Source organism: Electrona antarctica, assembly GCF_951216825.1.
Source record: "Electrona antarctica genome assembly, chromosome: 23".
NCBI lineage: Eukaryota > Metazoa > Chordata > Actinopteri > Myctophiformes > Myctophidae > Electrona > Electrona antarctica.
Genome location: NC_136804.1, coordinates 5,590,268 through 5,610,502, shown reverse-complemented (window position 1 = coordinate 5,610,502; position 20,235 = coordinate 5,590,268). Strand labels below are relative to the sequence as shown.

At 42.3% G+C, this 20,235-nt stretch overlaps 2 protein-coding genes and 2 long non-coding RNA genes across 7 annotated transcripts in view; 3 read left to right on the top strand and 1 right to left on the bottom strand.

Annotated features, from left to right (window-relative positions):
- The window catches only part of LOC306916029, a 333,469-nt gene that overhangs the window by 236,082 nt on the left and 77,152 nt on the right, over window positions 1-20,235 (bottom strand). The window lies entirely within an intron of this gene.
- LOC306916030 lies at window positions 7,138-8,850 on the top strand. Its single transcript, XR_013788918.1, has 3 exons — window positions 7,138-7,334; window positions 8,323-8,406; window positions 8,755-8,850. It is a non-coding gene; the product is annotated as an uncharacterized lncRNA (long non-coding RNA).
- mrps33 (mitochondrial ribosomal protein S33) lies at window positions 14,410-17,541 on the top strand. 3 transcript variants are annotated; one of them, XM_079493723.1, is made up of 3 exons: window positions 14,410-14,607; window positions 15,352-15,576; window positions 17,077-17,541. In XM_079493723.1, exons 2-3 carry the CDS (start codon window positions 15,362-15,364, stop codon window positions 17,180-17,182), a joined length of 321 nt encoding a protein of 106 aa, XP_079349849.1. In that variant the 5' UTR covers window positions 14,410-14,607; window positions 15,352-15,361; the 3' UTR covers window positions 17,183-17,541. The 3 variants fall into 3 exon arrangements, with proteins under 3 accessions (XP_079349849.1, XP_079349848.1, XP_079349847.1); XM_079493722.1 differs by having other exon boundaries at window positions 14,411-14,740; window positions 15,356-15,576; XM_079493721.1 differs by having other exon boundaries at window positions 14,414-14,740.
- braf (B-Raf proto-oncogene, serine/threonine kinase) overlaps window positions 19,988-20,235 on the top strand; it is a 59,574-nt gene continuing 59,326 nt past the window's right edge. For both annotated transcript variants that reach the window (XM_079493716.1, XM_079493715.1), the window contains exon 1: window positions 19,988-20,222. In XM_079493716.1, coding sequence (XP_079349842.1) covers window positions 20,028-20,222 — 195 coding nt within the window. In that variant the 5' untranslated portion in view covers window positions 19,988-20,027. The remainder of the gene's footprint in view (window positions 20,223-20,235) is intronic.

Genomic DNA, 20,235 nt, shown 5'->3' with positions numbered 1-20,235 from the left:
TACTTTTAATCTTGTCAATCTTATCTGGTTGCATATAATATACTGTATCTACTGTATGTCGATAATGTATGAGGTTAAGTGCATCAGCTGAACCCTCTGAACTAAATGGCTGCCGAATGATTTTGCATTCCAATGTCATATTAGCACCATTGCAAAGAAAGCATGTAAGAAAACTAAGTTAGACATTTTCTGTCTCAGTGAGACTGAACATGTCTACTCCATTCTAGCGATACATTGTACAGTTGGAGGCCATCGATATTGTCCTTGCTGAGGTTTGCGTGATCTGCGCAAAAGGACAGTTAACCCATTTTGGGCGGGAACCCCTTTTGGTGTTTTAAACATTATGTTATAATTTAGCTATTGAAAAATAGCAGATCTACAAGCTCATAGCGCGCCACCGAGTGGCGCGCTACGAGCTTGTAGGTCTGCTATTTTTGAAAAATCGTGAAAATATTTATTTCAACCTCAGGCTGTGTCCCATCTGCCTTCAAGTCAGCCAGGGTATCACCACTCCTCAAAAAACCAACTCTTGACCCCTCAGATGTCAAGAACTACAGACCGGTATCACTCCTTTCCTTTCTTTCCAAAACCCTTGAACGTGTTGTCTCTAACCAGCTTTCTCTCCATCTCTCACAGAACAACCTGCTGGATCCCAACCAGTCAGGATTCAAGAAGGCACACTCCACGGAAACTGCACTCCTCGCAGTCACAGAAGCACTACATGCTGCCCAGGCTGCTTCCCACTCTGCAGTCCTGATTCTCCTAGACCTATCGGCGGCATTTGACACAGTGAACCACCAGCTGCTCCTAGGCACCCTAGCTGATCTAGGCATCGGCGGGACGGCGCTGAAGTGGTTCTCCTCCTACCTCTCTGACCGGACTTACCAGGTTTCTTGGAAAGGAATCTGTACTTGGTCCCCTCCTCTTCTCACTGTACACTAAATCCCTTGGCACCATCATCTCTGCTCACAATATATCCTATCACTGCTATGCCGATGACACACAACTGTTTCTATCCTTCCGCCCCTCTGCCACCCAGGTAGAAGAACGCATCACTGCATGCCTGGCTGACATCTCACAGTGGATGTCTTCCAACCACCTCAAGCTGAACCCAGACAAGACTGAGCTTCTGTTCTTCCCAGCTAAGTCCTGCCCTATGCGGGAGCTAACTATCTCCGTAGACAACGCCCTGGTAAAGTCTGTCCCGACAGCCAGGAACCTTGGTGTTGTCCTGGACAGTCAGCTCTCGTTCAAAACACACATCACAGCTGTCACTAGATCCTGTAGGTTTACACTCTACAACATACGACGAATTAGACCGTTCCTCACCCAGGAGTCAACCCAGCTCCTAATCCAGACAACAGTCTTGTCAAAACTTGACTATTGTAACTCCCTCCTTACTGGCCTACCGGCATGTGCACTTAAGCCCCTCCAACTGATCCAAAATGCCGCAGCCCGCTTGGTCTTCAACCAGCCAAAATTCTCACACGTCACCCCCCTTCTCCGCTCCCTCCATTGGCTCCCGGTCACTGCCCGCACAGAATACAAAACTCTGATGCTGGCATTCAAAGCAACCAAAGGCATGGCCCCCCCATATCTCACAAGTATGATCGTACCCTACAAACCCTCCCGCGCACTCCGATCAGCCAACGCAGGGAAGCTGGAGGTACCTTCACTAAAAACGCCGGGACAACGCTCCACACGTCCCAAACTCTTCTCCCTTCTGGCTCCAAAACTATGGAATGCACTTCCCATCACAGTCAGAACTGCAGCCTCACTCCCAATCTTCCGCCGTAGTCTGAAAACCCACCTCTTCAGACTCCACCATGGCCCGTAGCACTTGCCCTAGCCTAGCCCCTTAGATAGCACATTATGTAGACTTAGATAGTATATTAAACAGACTTATAGCTTGTTACGTAGACAGCTCTAGAATTGCACTTTATGTAGTCATAGCACTTTATAGTACACATGTATAATATATTATATAGTATAGTATGTATAGTTTACATAGATACTCCACTGTTATGTTCTTAGTCTACGCATGATTCATGATAACTACTTTTTATATATGTGATGTATGCCATGCTTTTGTTATTGCTTAATGTAAGTCGCTCTGGATTAAGAGCATCTGCTAAATGCCTAAATTGTAAATTGTAATTGTAACTGGAGGATTTAGAAGGATTTTTTTAAATTTTGAGGTCAGGCCTAAATGGGTCAAATGATAAGGGACAATATCGGTGGCACCCAACTGTATACTGCTGTCGTGCTTTCTCCTAAAGCCTTTCACAGACTGTGGGGCTCATTCTGAAAGCTGCCGCTATCAATTCACAGATCGCTTCACTGCCTAGCAGTCTGCTGCTAGTTTACAAATCCCTGAACGCTGTATGTGGCATCGCAATATACAGTGGTGGAATTAGTATCAAGATTAGGTTTTTGCCACAATCTTTTTCCCCACCCTAAAACATGATCATCAGGCATTATTATAATATAAGGAGGAAGAACTCCTCCTTATATTATAAGGAGGAGCACGCACGCGTGCGTCCGTGCGTGCGTGCGTGCGTGCGTGCGTGCGTGCGTGCGTGCGTGCGTGCATGTGCACCCCCTACTGAACATTCAGCACCTCATACTGTAAATATCTTCCCGCGGCCAAGCCCAACCCACCATGTTGTTGACTGCTCTCCACACCAGGTCACCTGTTTCCCCAACATAGAGTCCTCTGTATCACTGATGAAGATAACTATCAGCACAACGTTGGATGTAAAACTCATCATTGTGTTGATTCTCCTTCTTACAGATGGAGCGTTGATTAAAGAGAAACACATCCTGCAGTCCAGTTTGGATCAGTTACAGAACAGACATGACAACCTGACCGAACTGAAAGACCATTTGGACAAGTTAGAGATCAGACTTAACAACATGACTGAAGAGAGAGACCAGTTACTGACCAGACTTAACGACATGACTGAACAGAGAGGCCATTTGCATGCAGACTAGTTATGATGAGTTACTGACCATGCAGACATTACAACCTGACTGAACTGAAGAGGATTCTTTGTGGTCAGTGAGACGTCACAGTTTTTATACATTCTTATATCATGTAGTTCATCATTTTGTCATTAATCTGATCACATTAAAAACAGTGTCTAACATTATATTTTGTGGTTAGAATCACATGGATTTACATTTGGTGGTGATTGGTGTTACTACATCTCTACTGAGAAGAAGACGTGGGATGACAGCAGAGCATTCTGTACAGCCAGACAATCTGACCTGATGACCATAAAGATCAGAGAGAAGCAGGTGCAGAGTGTGTGTGTGCGTGCGTGTGTGTGTGTGTGTGTGTGTGTGTGTGTGTGTGTGTGTGTGTGTGTGTGTGTGTGTGTGTGTGTGTGTGTGTGTGTGTGTGTGTGTGTGTGTGTGTGTGTGTGTGTGTGTGTGTGTGTGTGTGTGTGTGTGTCATCTAGTATTGTACACATTGTACTTCAGTAACCAGCTGCTTGTCTGTCCAGGACTTTGTTGACATACTCGTTGGCAGAAACAAGTGGGTGTGGTTTGGATTGACAGACAGAGAGACAGAAGGACCGTAAGACTTTACCTTCATTATTCTACTGAGGCCGATTCTAAAAACGCCTTCTAAATACTGACCTAAGTTTTCTGACAAAAACAAATATTTATATAGCAGCATCACATTTTTTGAATACTGTACATACTGTACAGAACCCCAAAAGGGATTCCCATCCAGAATGGGTTAAAGAAAACATTTTAACTACATTTGTTTTCAGCAAACTACATTTCACATTATTTCCTCTTCATATTTATTTCTAAATGGTATCAAAGGCTATACTACAACAGTTACTTTGTATCCGTTGTCTATTTCATTGTCCAGTTCATTTGTACGTAAATATATAATGTAATATAATTTGAAGTCATGATTAAAAAAACCTAAACATTCAGATAAAATCATTGTTGTGAAGGTATTGTAATGTATTAATGTTTCTACTTCTACAGGTACTGGTCCCTGGTCAGCCTGACAGTGGTGAAGAAGACTGTACTGGGTTCAAATAGACAATGAGCTTGTAGATCTGCTATTTTGGGAAATATTCCCCCCATAATAGTTATGCTGGGGTTCAAGAGGATAATTCATATTTCCATTATTCAGATAAAGGGGAGACTATGTAATGTAACATGTTAATCAATGAATAACAGCCATCTGTTTTATTTTAACACCACAGACAGATAGATCAATAAAGTGTTTGTGATTAAACTGGGTTTGGTCCAAATCAGTTTGTTAAAGGACCACTTCACCACTTTTCAACCTATCTTCATATAATAGGTCCTTAACCCATTTAGCGCTTTAATCCCCCCCCCCCCCCCCTGAGAAATATGATGTGTTGCATACGTGTGCAATTGACAACGTCTCCCCTGTGGGTTCCTGTCTCTCCCTTGATTCTGACACCAAAGTGTCTTTCTCAATAATGCCACTATGCCAACTTCTCTATTCTTCTCTCTCTCTCACAAGAAACTATAAAGGTCATTGACCCTTTAAGTTCAACTAGGTCTTTCTGAAGGGTTCTATCTGGTGCAGAGCACTTATAAGAACTACCCTGACCTCAACCTTGACTCCAACCCTGACCCTGACCTCGACAGCAACCTCAACCCTGACCTCGACCTTGACCCTGACCCTGACCCCGACAGCCTACAGTCCAATATATTGTCTTTGTATGAATGGTAATGTGTGAAAAGAGACTCTTCAAAGAATTTAATACAATAGCTGGGTCCCAATTTGTTATAATCGTGCACTTGGTGACAAGTTTTTGATTTTTGGCATGGTGTTAGGTATGGTTATAAGGTTTTCAAAAACCATGCAAGTTGGTTCGCCCCCTAGTGGTCTGTTTGCAATGAATCTAATATTAAATGGGTCAGTATATGGTTACAAATCAAAATAATTGATAAAAGAGATTTTCCAATGGATTATATTAGTATTGGGTATGCTAAATAACATATTAGAAATTTGGGTGAAAATAACTTCTGGAAAGGCATAATTTTCAAGATGGCGTCCACAATGGCTGCCGTGAGCTTAAAATGCCTATAAACTGGGATTTAATACATAGAAAATCATAACAATTATGCACTTGGTGACAAGTTTTATATTTTTGGCATGGTGTTAGGTATGGGCATAAGGTTTTCAAAAACCATCACAAACGAGTTGGGCTCGCCCCCTAGTGGTCTGTTTAACCCCATGTTATTTAGCATACCCAATACTAATATAATCCATTGGAAAATCTCTTATCATTTTTTTTGTTTTTTAACTTTTTAACCATATACTTTAATATTAGATTAATTGCAAACAGACCACTAGGGGGCGAGCCCAACTCGTTTGCGATGGTTTTTGAAAACCTTATAACCATACCTAACACCATACCAAAAATCAAAAACTTGTCACCACGTGCACGATCTTGTTGATTTTGGACGGATTGGGTCCCAGCTACAATTAAAACAGCCTTTCTTTCATATCATCAGAATGAAACAATACAAGGAAGAATCATTTAGGAATCCTTAAACATTCTGCTGAGAAATAGCCTTCCTGCCCGGGTTCAAATCACTCGGAAACATCAAAGTATGAAATTCAAATGACTATATTAGTTGGGACTTATTTAAATGTAGCAACAGATAAGGAACAACATCAGATATTTACATAGTGTACTAGTCCATATCTTACGGGTAGTTTTCATTCATGGAAATCCCTCCAGAGTGTAACACCTGTATTATGTTTACAATGAGGCTTAATGTCATGTCAAGTCTAGGGGACGATCTGTAGTGCAGCGAGAGGCCTAGGGGACGGACGAGGCCCCCAGAGCAGGATCTGTAGTGTAGTGAGGGGCCTAGGGGACGGACGAGGCCCCCAAAGCAGGATCTGTAGTGTAGTGAGGGGCCTAGGGGACGGACGAGGCCCCCAGAGCAGGATCTGTAGTGTAGTGAGGGGCCTAGGGGACGGACGAGGCCCCCAGAGCAGGATCTGTAGTGTAGTGAGGGGCCTAGGGGACGGACGAGGCCCCCAGAGCAGGATCTGTAGTGTAGTGAGGGGCCTAGGGGACGGACAAGGCCCCCAGAGCAGGATCTGTAGTGTAGTGAGGGCCCTAGGGGACGGACAAGGCCCCCAGAGCAGGATCTGTAGTGTAGCGAGGGGCCTAGGGGACAGACGAGGCCCCCAGAGCAGCATCATGATTAGTTAACGTTTTAATAGGCTATTTAAACATGGCACTTTATGCCATTCTGAGCATAAATACCACTAATAACCCCATGCACGTGTACCATGGATTAACATGTAGGCTGTTTCTACAATGAGAGGCCTATGGATGCTATAGCTAACGGAGGCAAAAAAAGGGTAATGTTTTTTATCAAATCTCGTGTTTCTCGTGGATGGCTCAGATGGAATTAATAACTTTCCACGAGATCTCTCGTGGATAGCACGGAATGGGTTAAAGTGACTGTGACGTTTGGAGTACAATGTTCTTCCTCAGTGTCTGTTATAGTCACTCAACACCACAATGCTCTTCCTCAGTGTCTGTTATAATCACTCAACACCACAATGCTCTTCCTCAGTGTCTGTTATAGTCACTCAACACCACAATGCTCTTCCTCAGTGTCTGTTATAATCACTCAACACCACAATGCTCTTCCTCAGTGTCTGTTATAGTCACTCAACACCACAATGCTCTTCCTCAGTGTCTGTTATAGTCACTCAACACCACAATGCTCTTCCTCAGTGTCTGTTATAGTCACTCAACACCACAATGCTCTTCCTCAGTGTCTGTTATAGTCACTCAAAACCTGCCCAAGTTTGGGTTGGGGATGTGCATGCATGTCTTTGTTGTGAATTTCCTCAGCAATGATGCCGGTGGATTGACACATATTATGGGTCAATCCACCGGCATCATTGCTGACGAAATTCATACCACAGCTGCTGCTTTCTGATTGGCTGGAAGCAGTGCAATTTCACCACATCGCTGTTCTCTCAAAGAGTCCATCTTCAAACGTCCTCTCTTGTACAAGGAGAGCAGTCTGAAAACCCACTACAATATCTGAAGACTGTACACCTCAACTGGAGTCAACTCAACTAAGAAACTCAACTCAACTCAATTCAACTCAGAAATTCAACTCAACTCAACCTAAAATGTCTGAAGACATCTACACCACACCAGAGCCGACCGACGACACTTATGAAACCCTCAGTGTTTCTGACCCTGAGAACACAGCACGGCATGGAGGTATAGAACTAACCGTCTACGAAAACCTCCGAGGTTCTGACCCTGAGAACACAGCACAGCATGGAGGTTAAAACAAAGAATACTATTACTACTACTACTACTACTACTACTAATAATAATAATAATAATAATAACTAGAACTGCACTCTGTCGAGTGCTTATTTGCTTGTTGCACACAAGTAGGCCATAAATGGCCTACTAGTGCGCAAGCAGAGCGTGCAAGTGCTGTAGACCGCTATAAACTTTCAAATCTTAGTCTCACATATTGAATTATTAGATTTAGCTATTTGCTACGTACCTTGCTTCTGAAGGAACAAAAGTAGTATTTTTAAGTATGGTAAAATCATCGTTACGTCACCGTCAACTATACCATGGCATTGGTACATATATTCATCACGTCATATGCTCATATGTCCATATATGTGTACATGTCTATATGTATGTATATGTAGTTTTCTGAGTGGTTGGTGGTATAATGTGATCGGCTGGGTGGTTTGATGCGTATGTACTTGACACTGAAACGTATCATCATTATGTCACCATCATCAACCAATTATACCCTGGCATTGGTACATAATCTTCATCACGATTCACGGAAAACATACCTGCACGGTCAGCTTCCGTATGTCCGTATGACATCATATCACATGCATTCTAAGGGACATATCTTCATCACGTCATGGGACATATGCTTCGTAGCATGACAAAAACACACCTGCACGGTCAGCATGGGGCCAGCATATGACATCATAACATGTGCTGGCCCCAAACACGCGCATCGTAGCACCTGACTGAAAACATGACTTGCACGCTCTGCTTGCGCAAGTAACAAGTAATAATAATAATACAATGATTTAAGTAACACATCTATCGATCTTACGCAATAGCAGTTGTCGGCGCAGCCACATCACAGAGCCTCTCTTGTCAATGCTTTATTGGATGTGTTTAATGGAATTCGCTTGTATTCACATGCAATCATATGAGCAACACAATACATGTGCTCTGCCTTAATGTATACAATAATAGTGAAAATGTGTCTGATGTTTACATTCAGGATTTAAGAAGAATTTCTTCAAAGCTGCTGCAGCGTGTGTGGGGCTGCTCCTATTGGCTGGCATCATTGTCCTGGTCATACTCAGTGAGTAGCATTTTATAAACACTACTGTATCTTTATGTCTCATATTTGAGTCAGGAATAGTTTGATTGATTGATTGATTGATTGATTGAATACTTTATTAACAGGAAAGTACAGTTCAATACAAAGTCTGATTAGGATTTGGTGTGTGCGTGCGCGTGCGTGCACGTGCGTGCGCGTGCGCGTGTCCTTGTGGACACATAGATAATTTACAATGACAAATGCTACATGGCAGATTCAAATCACTAGAACTTCAACCCTGTGGCAACCGGACACCTCTATTTGTCTCATTGTCAAATGCAATAAAGTTGGATGTAAACCTAATCAGTTTGTTGATTATCCTTCTTGCAGATTTGGACCTGACTAAACAGAGAGACCAGTGGAAGACCAGTTTTGATGAGTTCCAGACCAGACTTAACAACATGACTGAACAGAGAGGCCAGTTACTGACCAGACTTAACACCATGACTGAACAGAGAGACCAGTGTTATGGTTATGGCTATGGCTCCTCAGGGGCTGAATGAGGAATTTGATGTCAAACCATTTCTGGGATAATTCTTTATTTTTCATTATTTTAACTTTGTTTGTGTACACTGTTTATCTTGCCATTTTTGTTGTCCTTATGCTGTCCTCATTATTGTCTCCACCAGGCCGAAGGCATGGGGAGAGAGTATGTTTTGCACCGTTACCAGCTAATCTCCGGCACTGTTAACCCGGTCGATGCCAAACTTTGCACACACACTCCCTGGATGCCAACGATGAACCTCTGGCCCACATTTTCCAGAACGGCCTGTTATAGCGCCACCATGAGGCAGCTTTTCAATTTTTTTACCTAAAACTGCGATCTGCGTGAAACGTTGCATGCACACTCCCTATAGGCCAAGGACAAACCTTTGACCTGCATTTTCCGCATCTGCTTTTTATAGCGCTACCAGGAGGCTGACTTCTGTAAAACACATTTTTTTATATTACTCATGTGCTCAAGTCGGATCTGTCCGATATTTCATATTCCATCCTAATTGGCTATAATTGGCTTTCACAGTTTGAAAGATTGCCCTGTTTTGAACAAAAGCCTCAAATCATGAACGCAGCATGCAATTTACGTGAAATCTTTCACACATTTTCTTACTAGGCTGAGGAATATATCCCACCCTTTTCACATATAGCGCCACCAACAGGTTGATTTTTGCAAAACACATTTTTAGAACAAAATGCCTCAAATCATCCAATTGCCATCAAAGGCGTATGGCACCCTTTTCACATTGGCCTATTATAGTGCCACCAGGAGGCCACAACCTGACCTGGCCTGGTGGAGACCTGTGCCCCGAGGGGCACTTTTTCTAGTTTCCTCTGGGATGTACTTAATTACAGTACTCGATTTAACATACTTAGTTATTTTCCATTTCTGACATGCTGTCCTGTTCCGCTTTTTGAATTAGTCCGTGATTTAAATAATTTCAGGTAAAAAAAAAGAAAAGATGTTTGATAGAGAAATCTGACTATAATGGAGCTATACAACAGATGCTGAGTTATAAAAGCTGTGCAGATAGATGGGGGTTGACAGCTAGGGCCCCTAGATGATATTTTTATAAGGTTTATAGATGTTATTGTTCAGTAGCATTTGGGATTCCAGCAGTGTTGTTTTCGTCGACTAAAACTAAAACGAAAAATGTTCGTCGACTACCTTTTTTCACTGTCGAAAACTAAATGTAAACTAAATGAAAACTAAGCTATGATGACTAAAACTAAGACTAAATTGATTGACAATTTCGTCAACAAATAAAAACTAGACTAAATTGTTAGGAAGGGACTAGTGGACAAGAGATCCAGTATAAATACAAGACAAGTCATTTTACACTTGGTTGCATTCTGAAAATAGCAGGTCTACAAGCTCACAACGCGTCGCGACGCGTTGTGAGCTTGAAGATCTGCTATTTTCAGCAAGTGTAAAATCAGTCATTACGACGGCATCAAGGCCAGACAAAACATTTTAGTCGACTAAATCAACTGTCGATTAAAGTCGACTAAAATCTTATTATATTTAGTCGACTAAAACTAGACTAACACTAAAACATTCCAGGTGACTAAAATGTGACTAAAACTAAATGAAAACTATTCAAGAGACTATGACTAAAACTAAAATCAAAACTTGCTGCCAAAAACAACACTGGATTCCAGTCTGAGATGTTGTTGTGCATGGAGCCCGGAATTCCAAGTGGCTCCCATGACACTGACAGTGACTACAAATAACAACCCTAAGTTGGCTGTTCTGATGTCTTCTTTTAGATCCCAAATCCCAAACGCATGTTGTTGTCACACACACTTGGCTCTGGCAGACACCAATATTTAGATTTAACAAGCCCAAAATCAGTGTATTATAGGAAATGTATCCATGCTTTAAATTACCTCCAGCTCACAAATTGTCTCGGAATTCGTTTTTTCTACAAAGTACACGGTAAAATCGTCAGTGTTTAATGTATCCATTTGCAAGAATGTCATTTTGGTTATGTTTACTCTCTGAGGTAAATCAACAAGCTGAGGATTTGACTGTGTGTACTGCAAAGTTCAGCCTAGGGGGGGTTTAATTTAAGTTGATTTGAGCTCCACTTTGACCATTGCCCGGAGCGTACACCTGCATAATTCATAAGCACTCGCAGTCGCTGGTACCCACCTGTCAAGGACTCCTGCTATACAGATGGGGAGTCGTCAACACGTAACGAGCATTTCCCTGTTCATTTGTTTTAGCATCCATTACTCCATAACGGTGAACCTCTCAAATTAGCTGCCCAGGACATCCATTGATGCCATCTGCATTGGGACTTTTCCATTTTTTTGCGAAACATTATTTGCTACATACCATTTCCAAAGTTTCCAAAGTTCGCAGGCCTTGGTGGAGTTCTGTGCTCCGAGGAGCACAATCTTATAGTTTTAGTTCATATACTGTCTATTGGCTACAGATATAAACTAATAACAACACTGTACTGTAGTATAGTCTATGTGTTGTGCTTGTGTTACAAGCATCTTTTCTTCCCCTTTTTTTCTTTACCACAACATTGCTATACTTACCCTATACGTCAAAGTCGTACGATTTGTCACACACATTACCACAGTGAAATTTGTAGCAGCCGTGCTTGCGCTCGGGAATCATCTGATTAGTTGATTTGACCCCCCAATCCAACCCATTGATGCTGAGTGCCAAGCAGGGAGGCATTGGGTCCGATCTTTGGTATGACCCGGCTGGGGATCGAACCCTGACCTCCCAGTTTCAGGGCGGACACTCTAACCACAAGGCTACTGTCTGGTAACGCCTGAACTCTGCAGCTGAAATCCCCTAAAATATGAGGTGGTTGGGCCCAGGTGGCTAGTGTAGCGGTCCGGGCACCTAGGCTGCTAAGCCAGCCTGACGGCGTGTCACGGGTTCGACTCCCGATCCCGATGACCTTTGCTGTCTGTCACCATACTGTTCACTATCCAATAAAGGCAGAAAAAGCCCAAAAATATATCTAAAATATATATATATATATATATGGGGTGGTTGAAGGACTAGATAGCACCTGCCTCTCGATACGTATAAGTGGAACCTTGCACCCTACTCTGTTGGTTCTCAAAGTGCACGGGGTCCAGGGATCTTGAGGGGGTACCAGTGTGTCCTCAGCCAAACGATTGATATAGTTAGGAATGATGAATATGAACCAAATGGACCCTTACAGTATGCGTCTGTAACTCTGAGAGTGTTCCATTTGTACACTCTCAGAGTTAAATGAACACTGATGATATATAGATGATTGGGCTCCCAGTCCCAGAGATCAAATGTTATCAAATAACCTAACCTAATGCATATCAAACTGGGGGTCGTTGAAATTCAAATGCTTTGCTTTACGTCACTGCACTACTTCTAACAAATATCCTCAATGTTTTCAAATGGGGGTCAACGGGCTATTATGTCAATTTGGGGGTTCTTGACATGAAAAAGATTGAGAACCTCAACCACTGCCCTACCGTACATCTGAACGCGTAAAACAGAGCACGTTGGAATTGGACCTTAGTTGACTGGGGACAGGACCCGTCACCCTATAGTACTTAACCTGTTCCTGTACAAGCTCACGACATGTCTCCATGCAATGACACCACGGCAGCCATATTTCACACAACGTAGCTGAACGACAAATTGGACACCACAGGTGCACGGGGCCAAACAGGGCTCATCTTAAACAGCTCAGTGCCAGTCTGTCCCCCTTTGGAGAGAGCTTTCCTGCAGGCAAACTTTGACCCAATTTAGTGCTCTCTCCCGAGTCAGGTGCGTATAGGACTATAAAGGGGAGGGATTTAGTTGTGAACAGGTGCTTCTTCTTTGTCTCGCAACTACCTTATTGTCCTCGTTTGCACCCTTCTCTTGCAGCCAGCTAGCTGTGCGAACCACTTATATAGCCTACTATACAGTTCAATGTTAGCATTTTACTGTATTCTACTTTACACAAACTGTTAATATCAATATAATTAATATCATAAATGTTTTTTTTTCTATAAGTGACACATGAGAGAATTATTGTAGGCCTACATATAATTTAATTAAAACACACTATGAAACTTTATTTGAAGTTGAAGTAGTATAGGGCCTAGCCTAGTTTAAGCCCTTTGTTTGACAAAGCTGCTGTCAAACTACAGTTCCTCCACCCAGTGGAACCATCTAATGATTATTTCCTGCTATGAATATAGGCCAAATAATAACAGAACTTTAGCCATTATGGCTCTCGTCAGACGCTCTCCTCTATGGCCCCTGTTTTATTAATTCAATGTTTTGTAGTGTAAATGAATGGGCTGCATGAATACATTTCCCTTGATTTAATGCACATACAATATGTTTTGTTTTGTATTCATAGGGTATGTTTCCACATAAACACATTCTGTATCAATTGCTATATTCCTCATGCAGCATAATATCTGAGAGTATTGTAAATTCAGTTAGGGCCTTATACAATGAAACCACAATTTTCTTTTGATAGCCTTTGCGTATCTTGTTTCATTTTCTGTCCTAGGAATTGTGGTAATGGATCATGGGGGGTGGGGGGGGGCAGGGGTCGTGCTTGTAATGGTGAAGTGATGGGAGAATGATGCTCCATCGCTGCATGCTTTATCCTCCGTTGAAACAGCACCGCCTGGCGGGCGGAGAGACACACCGCGTAAAGGCGGAAAAGGCCGAGCTTCTAGTTCGGCTTTTTTTCTGGGTGCGACTCCGTCGTACGACGAAAGTCGCTGACGTCAGTATGTCAAAACATAACTGCAGTGTCAGACAGAGAGAGCCAGAGGGCGACCTTGGTATTCGATATAAGAATGTACAGTAGGCCTATATAGGCTATTATTTCGACTTTAATAGAGCTATTCAATCATTCAGTTTAAGATGTGTGTGCAATAAATTACCCCTTTTTTGCCATTCAAAAGTCAAAACAAACCTCCTATGTGTATTTCCACAGGTTTTTCATTATGACATTTAATTGATCTTCTTGTGTTTTAGAGTAGGCTAAATGGACAAGACAAGGCCTACGTTTTCATTATTTACCCATTAAACCTCGCGACGCGCGTCACGTCACCAGACTTTCTATTTGCCCAGCAGAGATGTGTAAAACTGTGACAGTTTAGCGAATACCGTTGTGGGGGCAAAAGGCAACCTCCGTTGTTTCTTCGTATTTGGCGCCCTCTTCTGTTAGAAATAGTAATGACGGTTTAGACATCTATGCTGAATTAATTCGTTAACATCTGTTTGTTATGGAGGGGGTCATTGTTTAATTACGGGACAGAGGACCAAACACAATAACATGTAATGATATCATGACAATGTACAGACCCACACACAGCTGAGCTGACAGCTCTGTTGAGACTGAATTAATTAATTAGTATAATTGAACAACACGGAACTGTGTGTGTACATTCAGCATTGCTCTACGGCTTTTACAGATATGAGGACACGTCATTTTAGATGATTTTATAACTCTTATATGGACGACACGGCACAACAAAAACGAGGACAATATGTGCTGCAGATCCTTTAATGTTAATAGTCATGTTCCTTATTGCTAAATCATTTAGACAGCAGATAATGTGCATACGAGCATTTTTATAAAACAAGACGGAAGCTGACCTGTCCGGACTTGTCAACATTGTTGCGCAAGCGGAAGCGGGCTCTCTGGGTGATGTTCATGCTTGAAGGTTAGCTATAACGTTCAGATCAGTTTGATATATCGGTCATTAGAACAAAGATGAGCTGTCCTGTGCAATATTTCTGAACGAATTGCAATATTTTCGTCTTAGCTGACAGTACGGGTCCCCTCTCATTACTCAGGTAACGTTCCGGACGGTGCTATCATGCTAACACTATCCTTTATTTTAGCATACTATGGAGTCGAGTGCTGTTTTCATAATGCATGTCAACAAACCCAATATCCACACCGTGTACACTTGTGCATGCATGTACCAGTGTTAATCAAACATTTGAAACGTTCTGTGTCATTAGATTAGGTTTAGTACATATACTTCTATACTATATAGTCCAACCTGATTGATTGAAGTATTTAACAATATGCAGAATAGGTACATTTCAAGCACAACTCGATACAAAAACTGTTAACTGTGGATGACACCATAAAGTAAAGCATTACACCTGTTTACAATAGGGTCCAGCATTTTCAATTCGTCAGAATACATAACCTATATTTTGGACATGCAGTAGTTAAAGCCCTATTTCAAAGATGGCATATAGCCCATCTATAAGCTCACAAGTCACTTGTGAAAGGTTTTAACTAAGTGTTGTATACACTATTATCTTTGCTGGGGACCCCCGCCTCCAGGACCCCAGCCTCCAGGTGTCCCTGGACACCTCTTTGAGCATAATCTAAACTGCAGGATCATAGGAAAATATTTTCAGCACTTTTCGTTCTTTCCTTCTTGCCCCAGAGAGAGAGAGATGGCTGGTCTTTCCACATACGCAGTCCGCATGGCCCGTCTCAGCGCCCGCATCTTTGGGGAGGTGGGGCGTCCGACGGACACAAGGTCCATGAAGGTGGTGCAGCTGTTCAAGGAGCCTCCCCTGGCACAGAGGAAGGAGGTGTACGACTGGTACCCCCAGCACAGGATCTACTATGCCATGACCCAGAAGTTGAGGTTTATGGGACTATTCAGGTATTGCATTTCTTCTTCCCGCCTTCAAGTTTGGGTACTATAGTTTGTGCTGATGGTTGCACTCTTTTTTTAGATTACTCAAAGTATGGAGTTGTGTATGGGCAATGCATTGCCAGCATTTGATTTAATTGCTTGCAACCATCATACACAGAGTATGGTAATTGAAGATAAAAAGAGAAGAAAAAAAGAAAGGAGAAAAAACCCCCCCAGTAAATGCATAGACTTATTGTCTCCACCAGGCCGAAGGCATGGGGAGAGAGTATGTTTTGCACTCCGACCGTCCGTCCGTGTGTCCGTCCGTCCGTCCGTCCGTGTGTCCGTCCGTCCGTCCGTCCGTCCGTCCGTCAATCGCAGAATTCAGCGGCGTGTTATTTCTTGATAACAGACCGCTCCGCTCTATAACAGACCGATGCCTAATCAAACCCTCAGAGCACATGCTGTGCCCAGCTTGATTTACTGCTGTTTCCAACATGACAGCCATGTATTGTAATTTGTAAACACACACATAATGTCATTTACAGCTAAATATTGCTCTCAAAATACGTTTTTGAAAACATTTGAGCGAGAAATAGACGAAGCAGTACCCGAAAATGGATTCTGTTTGATCAACTCACTTCCTTGTTTTTTTTCCGACAGTGCTGCAGCTGGGCAGACGCCGGCCAGCTTATGGAATACTTCCACTTAATACTTCTTATGGAATACTTCCTGTTGTGTTTTGGGTCAATTTATTAATTTATGTATTAAGTAGCCATGTAATAAGAGGGATAATATCTGCCTAGGTGGTCATTGTCGGCATGTTATTCACCGACGGGGGGTTTAACCACCGACGTGAAGCGGAGGTGGTTTGCTTATTATTATTTGCTTATTATTATTATTTTGCTTGTTAAAAGCAGCATTTCAATATGACATGAAAGGAGTGCAAAATGTAAATGTATGCATAACAAAATGTAAATATACTTAATATAATAAACTATAAATATTATTTAGTACACGTTTAGTAGGGGAAGCGCTGTTTATCCCTCAATATCCGCCACACACCCCTAGCATGCAGCAAAAACAAGCTCACGATGCAACAAACGATGCTCATGTGATTCGTGAGTTTGTAGGTCTGCTATTTTCGAAGTGTAAGTAAGTATAAATGAACACAGAACACGGCCAATATGCTAAAGCATAGTGATATGTAAATAGTAGGCTTCGGAAATCAAATTAAGCTGTGAGTGTGTCCATGAAGGCTCTATTGTATGTATGTGTATTGTATAATGTTTTATTGTACTGTATACTACCTATGAATCTGTGCGCCATACCATGTGAACATGGTCGTGAGTTAAATGAATGATTGATTGATTGAAAATTTGACCCCTGGCAACTGGAAGTGTTTCCAGCTAAAAATCAATCAAGGATGGAGACTACATTTTAAAATTGGATGTAACCTGCAGTAAGCATGACCTGATAGAGCGACTAACGAACACACTTTCCTCATTCCTCTTTTTTTCTCCTCAGAGATGAACACCAGGACTTCAAGGAGGAGATGCGTCGCTTGAGGAACCTGCGGGGGAAAGTGAAGCCGAAGAAGGGCGAAGGGAAGCGAGCCACCAAGAAGAAATGAGACTCTTGTCAGTCAGACGGATATACGTAGACTTGATGACCCTGGAGCTTAAGGCGCACAGAACCTCGGACTGTGTTTTGCCTTTCTCCTGGTGGACAGAGAGCATTGGCAACGTTCTATTTCAGAACTGTGGCAACCCTTACCACACAACTCACTCAAGACGGGACATTCTTTTGAATGCACTTTTGATCATGCCATCAATATGATCGTTGATGAAAAAAGCTGTAAAGATGCTCTTTGTCCATTAATGTTTATGCGTCAACTTGGGTCTTGTTTGGAGGATGCGTTGTGTTTTTGAACACAATGCAAAACAAACGTGTTTTGATTTCATATGTATTAAACATAAAGTAAAACATGAATGGTCTCTGTCTTACAATCAGCAACATACTGTTGGAAGATCTGAAAATGTGAGGACAACAAATTGGTGTAAAAAAAAAACTTCACAACGCACATCACAGCCAGGTATACAGGTGTAAAAATCTTCGCCATACAAGCTCTCATTTGTAGCATTGAGGAACGGGGAAAAGAACATCTGGAAAACACAGGTCAACTATTCCTAATTGTGAGTAGAATAAATATTATAGTTACTCAAGAAGAAACCTAGTTTTTGGAATATGCAAATGCCCTACTTCATCATACAAGACAAGAGTTCCACACGAAAGTAGTAACAAATTGCAGATCTACATTCTTACGCCTTGTGATTCGATCCGCTGTGAACTTGTAGATCGGTTATTTTAGCCATTCAATAAAGGACAGGAGGGTTTCTGCTTGACAGCAACGATGTATGAGGTGCTGTTTATTTAAATGAACAAGTTGTCGACTACTAGGTCGCCCTCCATCGTCGCCTCCAGTCATCACACGGTCAGTGGCGTGCACAGACATTTAGAGGGGCAGGTGCTCAAGTCAGAAAAGGCACCTTGTGCAGCGCGTGGAATTGTCCTGTTGACTTAATAGTGTGAGATTTATAGATTTTGGGGCCTAAATAATATATTAGAAGAAGAATTGATCAATGTCGCCATGGTCCACATACTGTAAAAAAAATGTTTTTATTTTTATTTTATATTATTTTCAAAAGGGCACATTGCGCTCTAGCACCCCCTAGTGTCTATCTGTGCACGCCACTGCACACGGTTCTCCATCCGTGTCATGTTGATACAGTTCTCACACCCTTTCTAGGACACGAATACAATCTCTTATAGAACGTAACGGTATACAACACTGACAGAATTCACCCTGTTTCACAGGATCACTCGTGTAATGGTGAGATAGATTAAATGCTAGATATTAAGAAGGTGTCCATATTGTAAGGTTTGCTCTAAACTTACAACGCAGGCTGTAGTGTGCCACCTGTTCACTGTACTGTATGTACTGTATGGCTTTATTTACTGTAAACAGATTACACGGGTGAAAGGGAAACGGTACTCTGTTACAAGTAAAAGGCCTCTATTAATATCTTAACTTATAGTACCAAAACGTCCAAATTTGATGAACTTTTTTTGAAAATAGATCATCTACAGGAGCTATTTTTTACAAGTCCAAAACATGGTAAGAAATATGCCTGTCCTGTCCATAAGTTCCATGCATTTAAAAACAAATGTCAGTGGAAGTTGATTGAACATTGACATTAAAGGACCACTTCACCACTTTTCAACCTATCTTCATATAATTGGTCCTCACTAATGTTCATGATAAAATACCACACATTTTTTTCTACTCGGTCTGTGTCTCATATAGGAGGGCTGTGGGAAGTTCAGAAACCCGTCCTGGTCCACCAGCGACAGATTTCTTCTTTAAACAGGATTTTTAAAAAGATATATATTTCGATTTGTATTAGCGTGAGAACAATGTTTACATTTTCGTATTGCAACTTTTCAGGAATAGAAAGCCTGCACTGTTTCTACTACAGTTGGGTGCCACCGATATTGTCCCTTATCATTTGACCCATTTAGGCCTGACCTCAAAATTTAAATAAATCCTCCAGTTTTCTGAAATAAATATTTTCACGATTTTTCAAAAATAGCAGACCTACAAGCTCGTAGCGCGCCACTCGGTGGCGCGCTATGAGCTTGTAGATCTGCTATTTTTCAATAGCTAAATTATAACATAATGTTTAAAACACCAAAAGGGGTTCCCGCCCAAAATGGGTTAACTGTCCTTTTGCGCAGATCACGCAAACCTCAGCAAAAAGAAAAGGACAATATCGATGGCCTCCAACTGTAGCTTGAATTCCCCATCGATGATGTCACTTGTCACTGGTGGACAGGTAACGGGTTTCTGAACTGCCAACAGACTGAGTAGAAAATAAAAGTGCTATTTTATCATGAGTCGTGAGGACCAATTATATGAAGATACTTACAGGTGTCCAGTTCAGTGTACACTCTGTGAGTGTACGGATTGAACCAAATGGACCCTCAACCTGCACAGAGTTATAGGGACCTATAATGCATACAGAACTGGAGATCCTTGAATGTAAATGTTTGAGAACCACCAACTTCAGTTCTGAGTCTGACTTTAGTTCTTTTTAAGACTGGCATATTGTCTGCACATTTTTAGCAAAAATAAATCTAAAAATGCACAACTATCTCTCACGCACAACACACACACACACACACACACACACACACACACACACACACACACACACACACACACACACACACACACACACACTTTGTCAGCACTGCTCAGCAGAGTATTGAAGTACTTTTACTTAATTTACTTAAAAGCAGAGCCGGTTGTGTCTCTGTCTCCCCCTAATGGCCAACGGGGGTCACGTCTCTCCTTCCCCCCCTCTATTATTTTCCACTCAGTTTTTCTCTCTGCTGCTCTGCTCTCGCAGTTTAAAATGGCGGCGTTGAGCAGCGCCGAGTCCCCACCGCCCGTGTTCAACGGAGACACCATGGTGGACCGCGATCCGGAGGAGAGCGAGCCGCGGGGACTCGACGAGCTGGGAGTGGGAGCAGCGGGCGCCGGGAGTGGGCTCGATCCCGCCACCTGCTCCTCCGCGGGGAGGATACCTGAATGTCCGCAGGATGAGGAGGTAAGGCTGGGGA

What these genes read in the sequence shown, in the direction of transcription:
- mrps33 (XM_079493723.1), top strand. Translation starts at nt 15,362, where the DNA reads ATGGCTGGTCTTTCCACATACGCAGTCCGCATGGCCCGTCTCAGCGCC. An exon ending in AGGTTTATGGGACTATTCAG is followed by an intron (nt 15,577 to 17,076) that starts GTATTGCATTTC and finishes TTTTCTCCTCAG; the next exon opens with AGATGAACACCAGGACTTCA.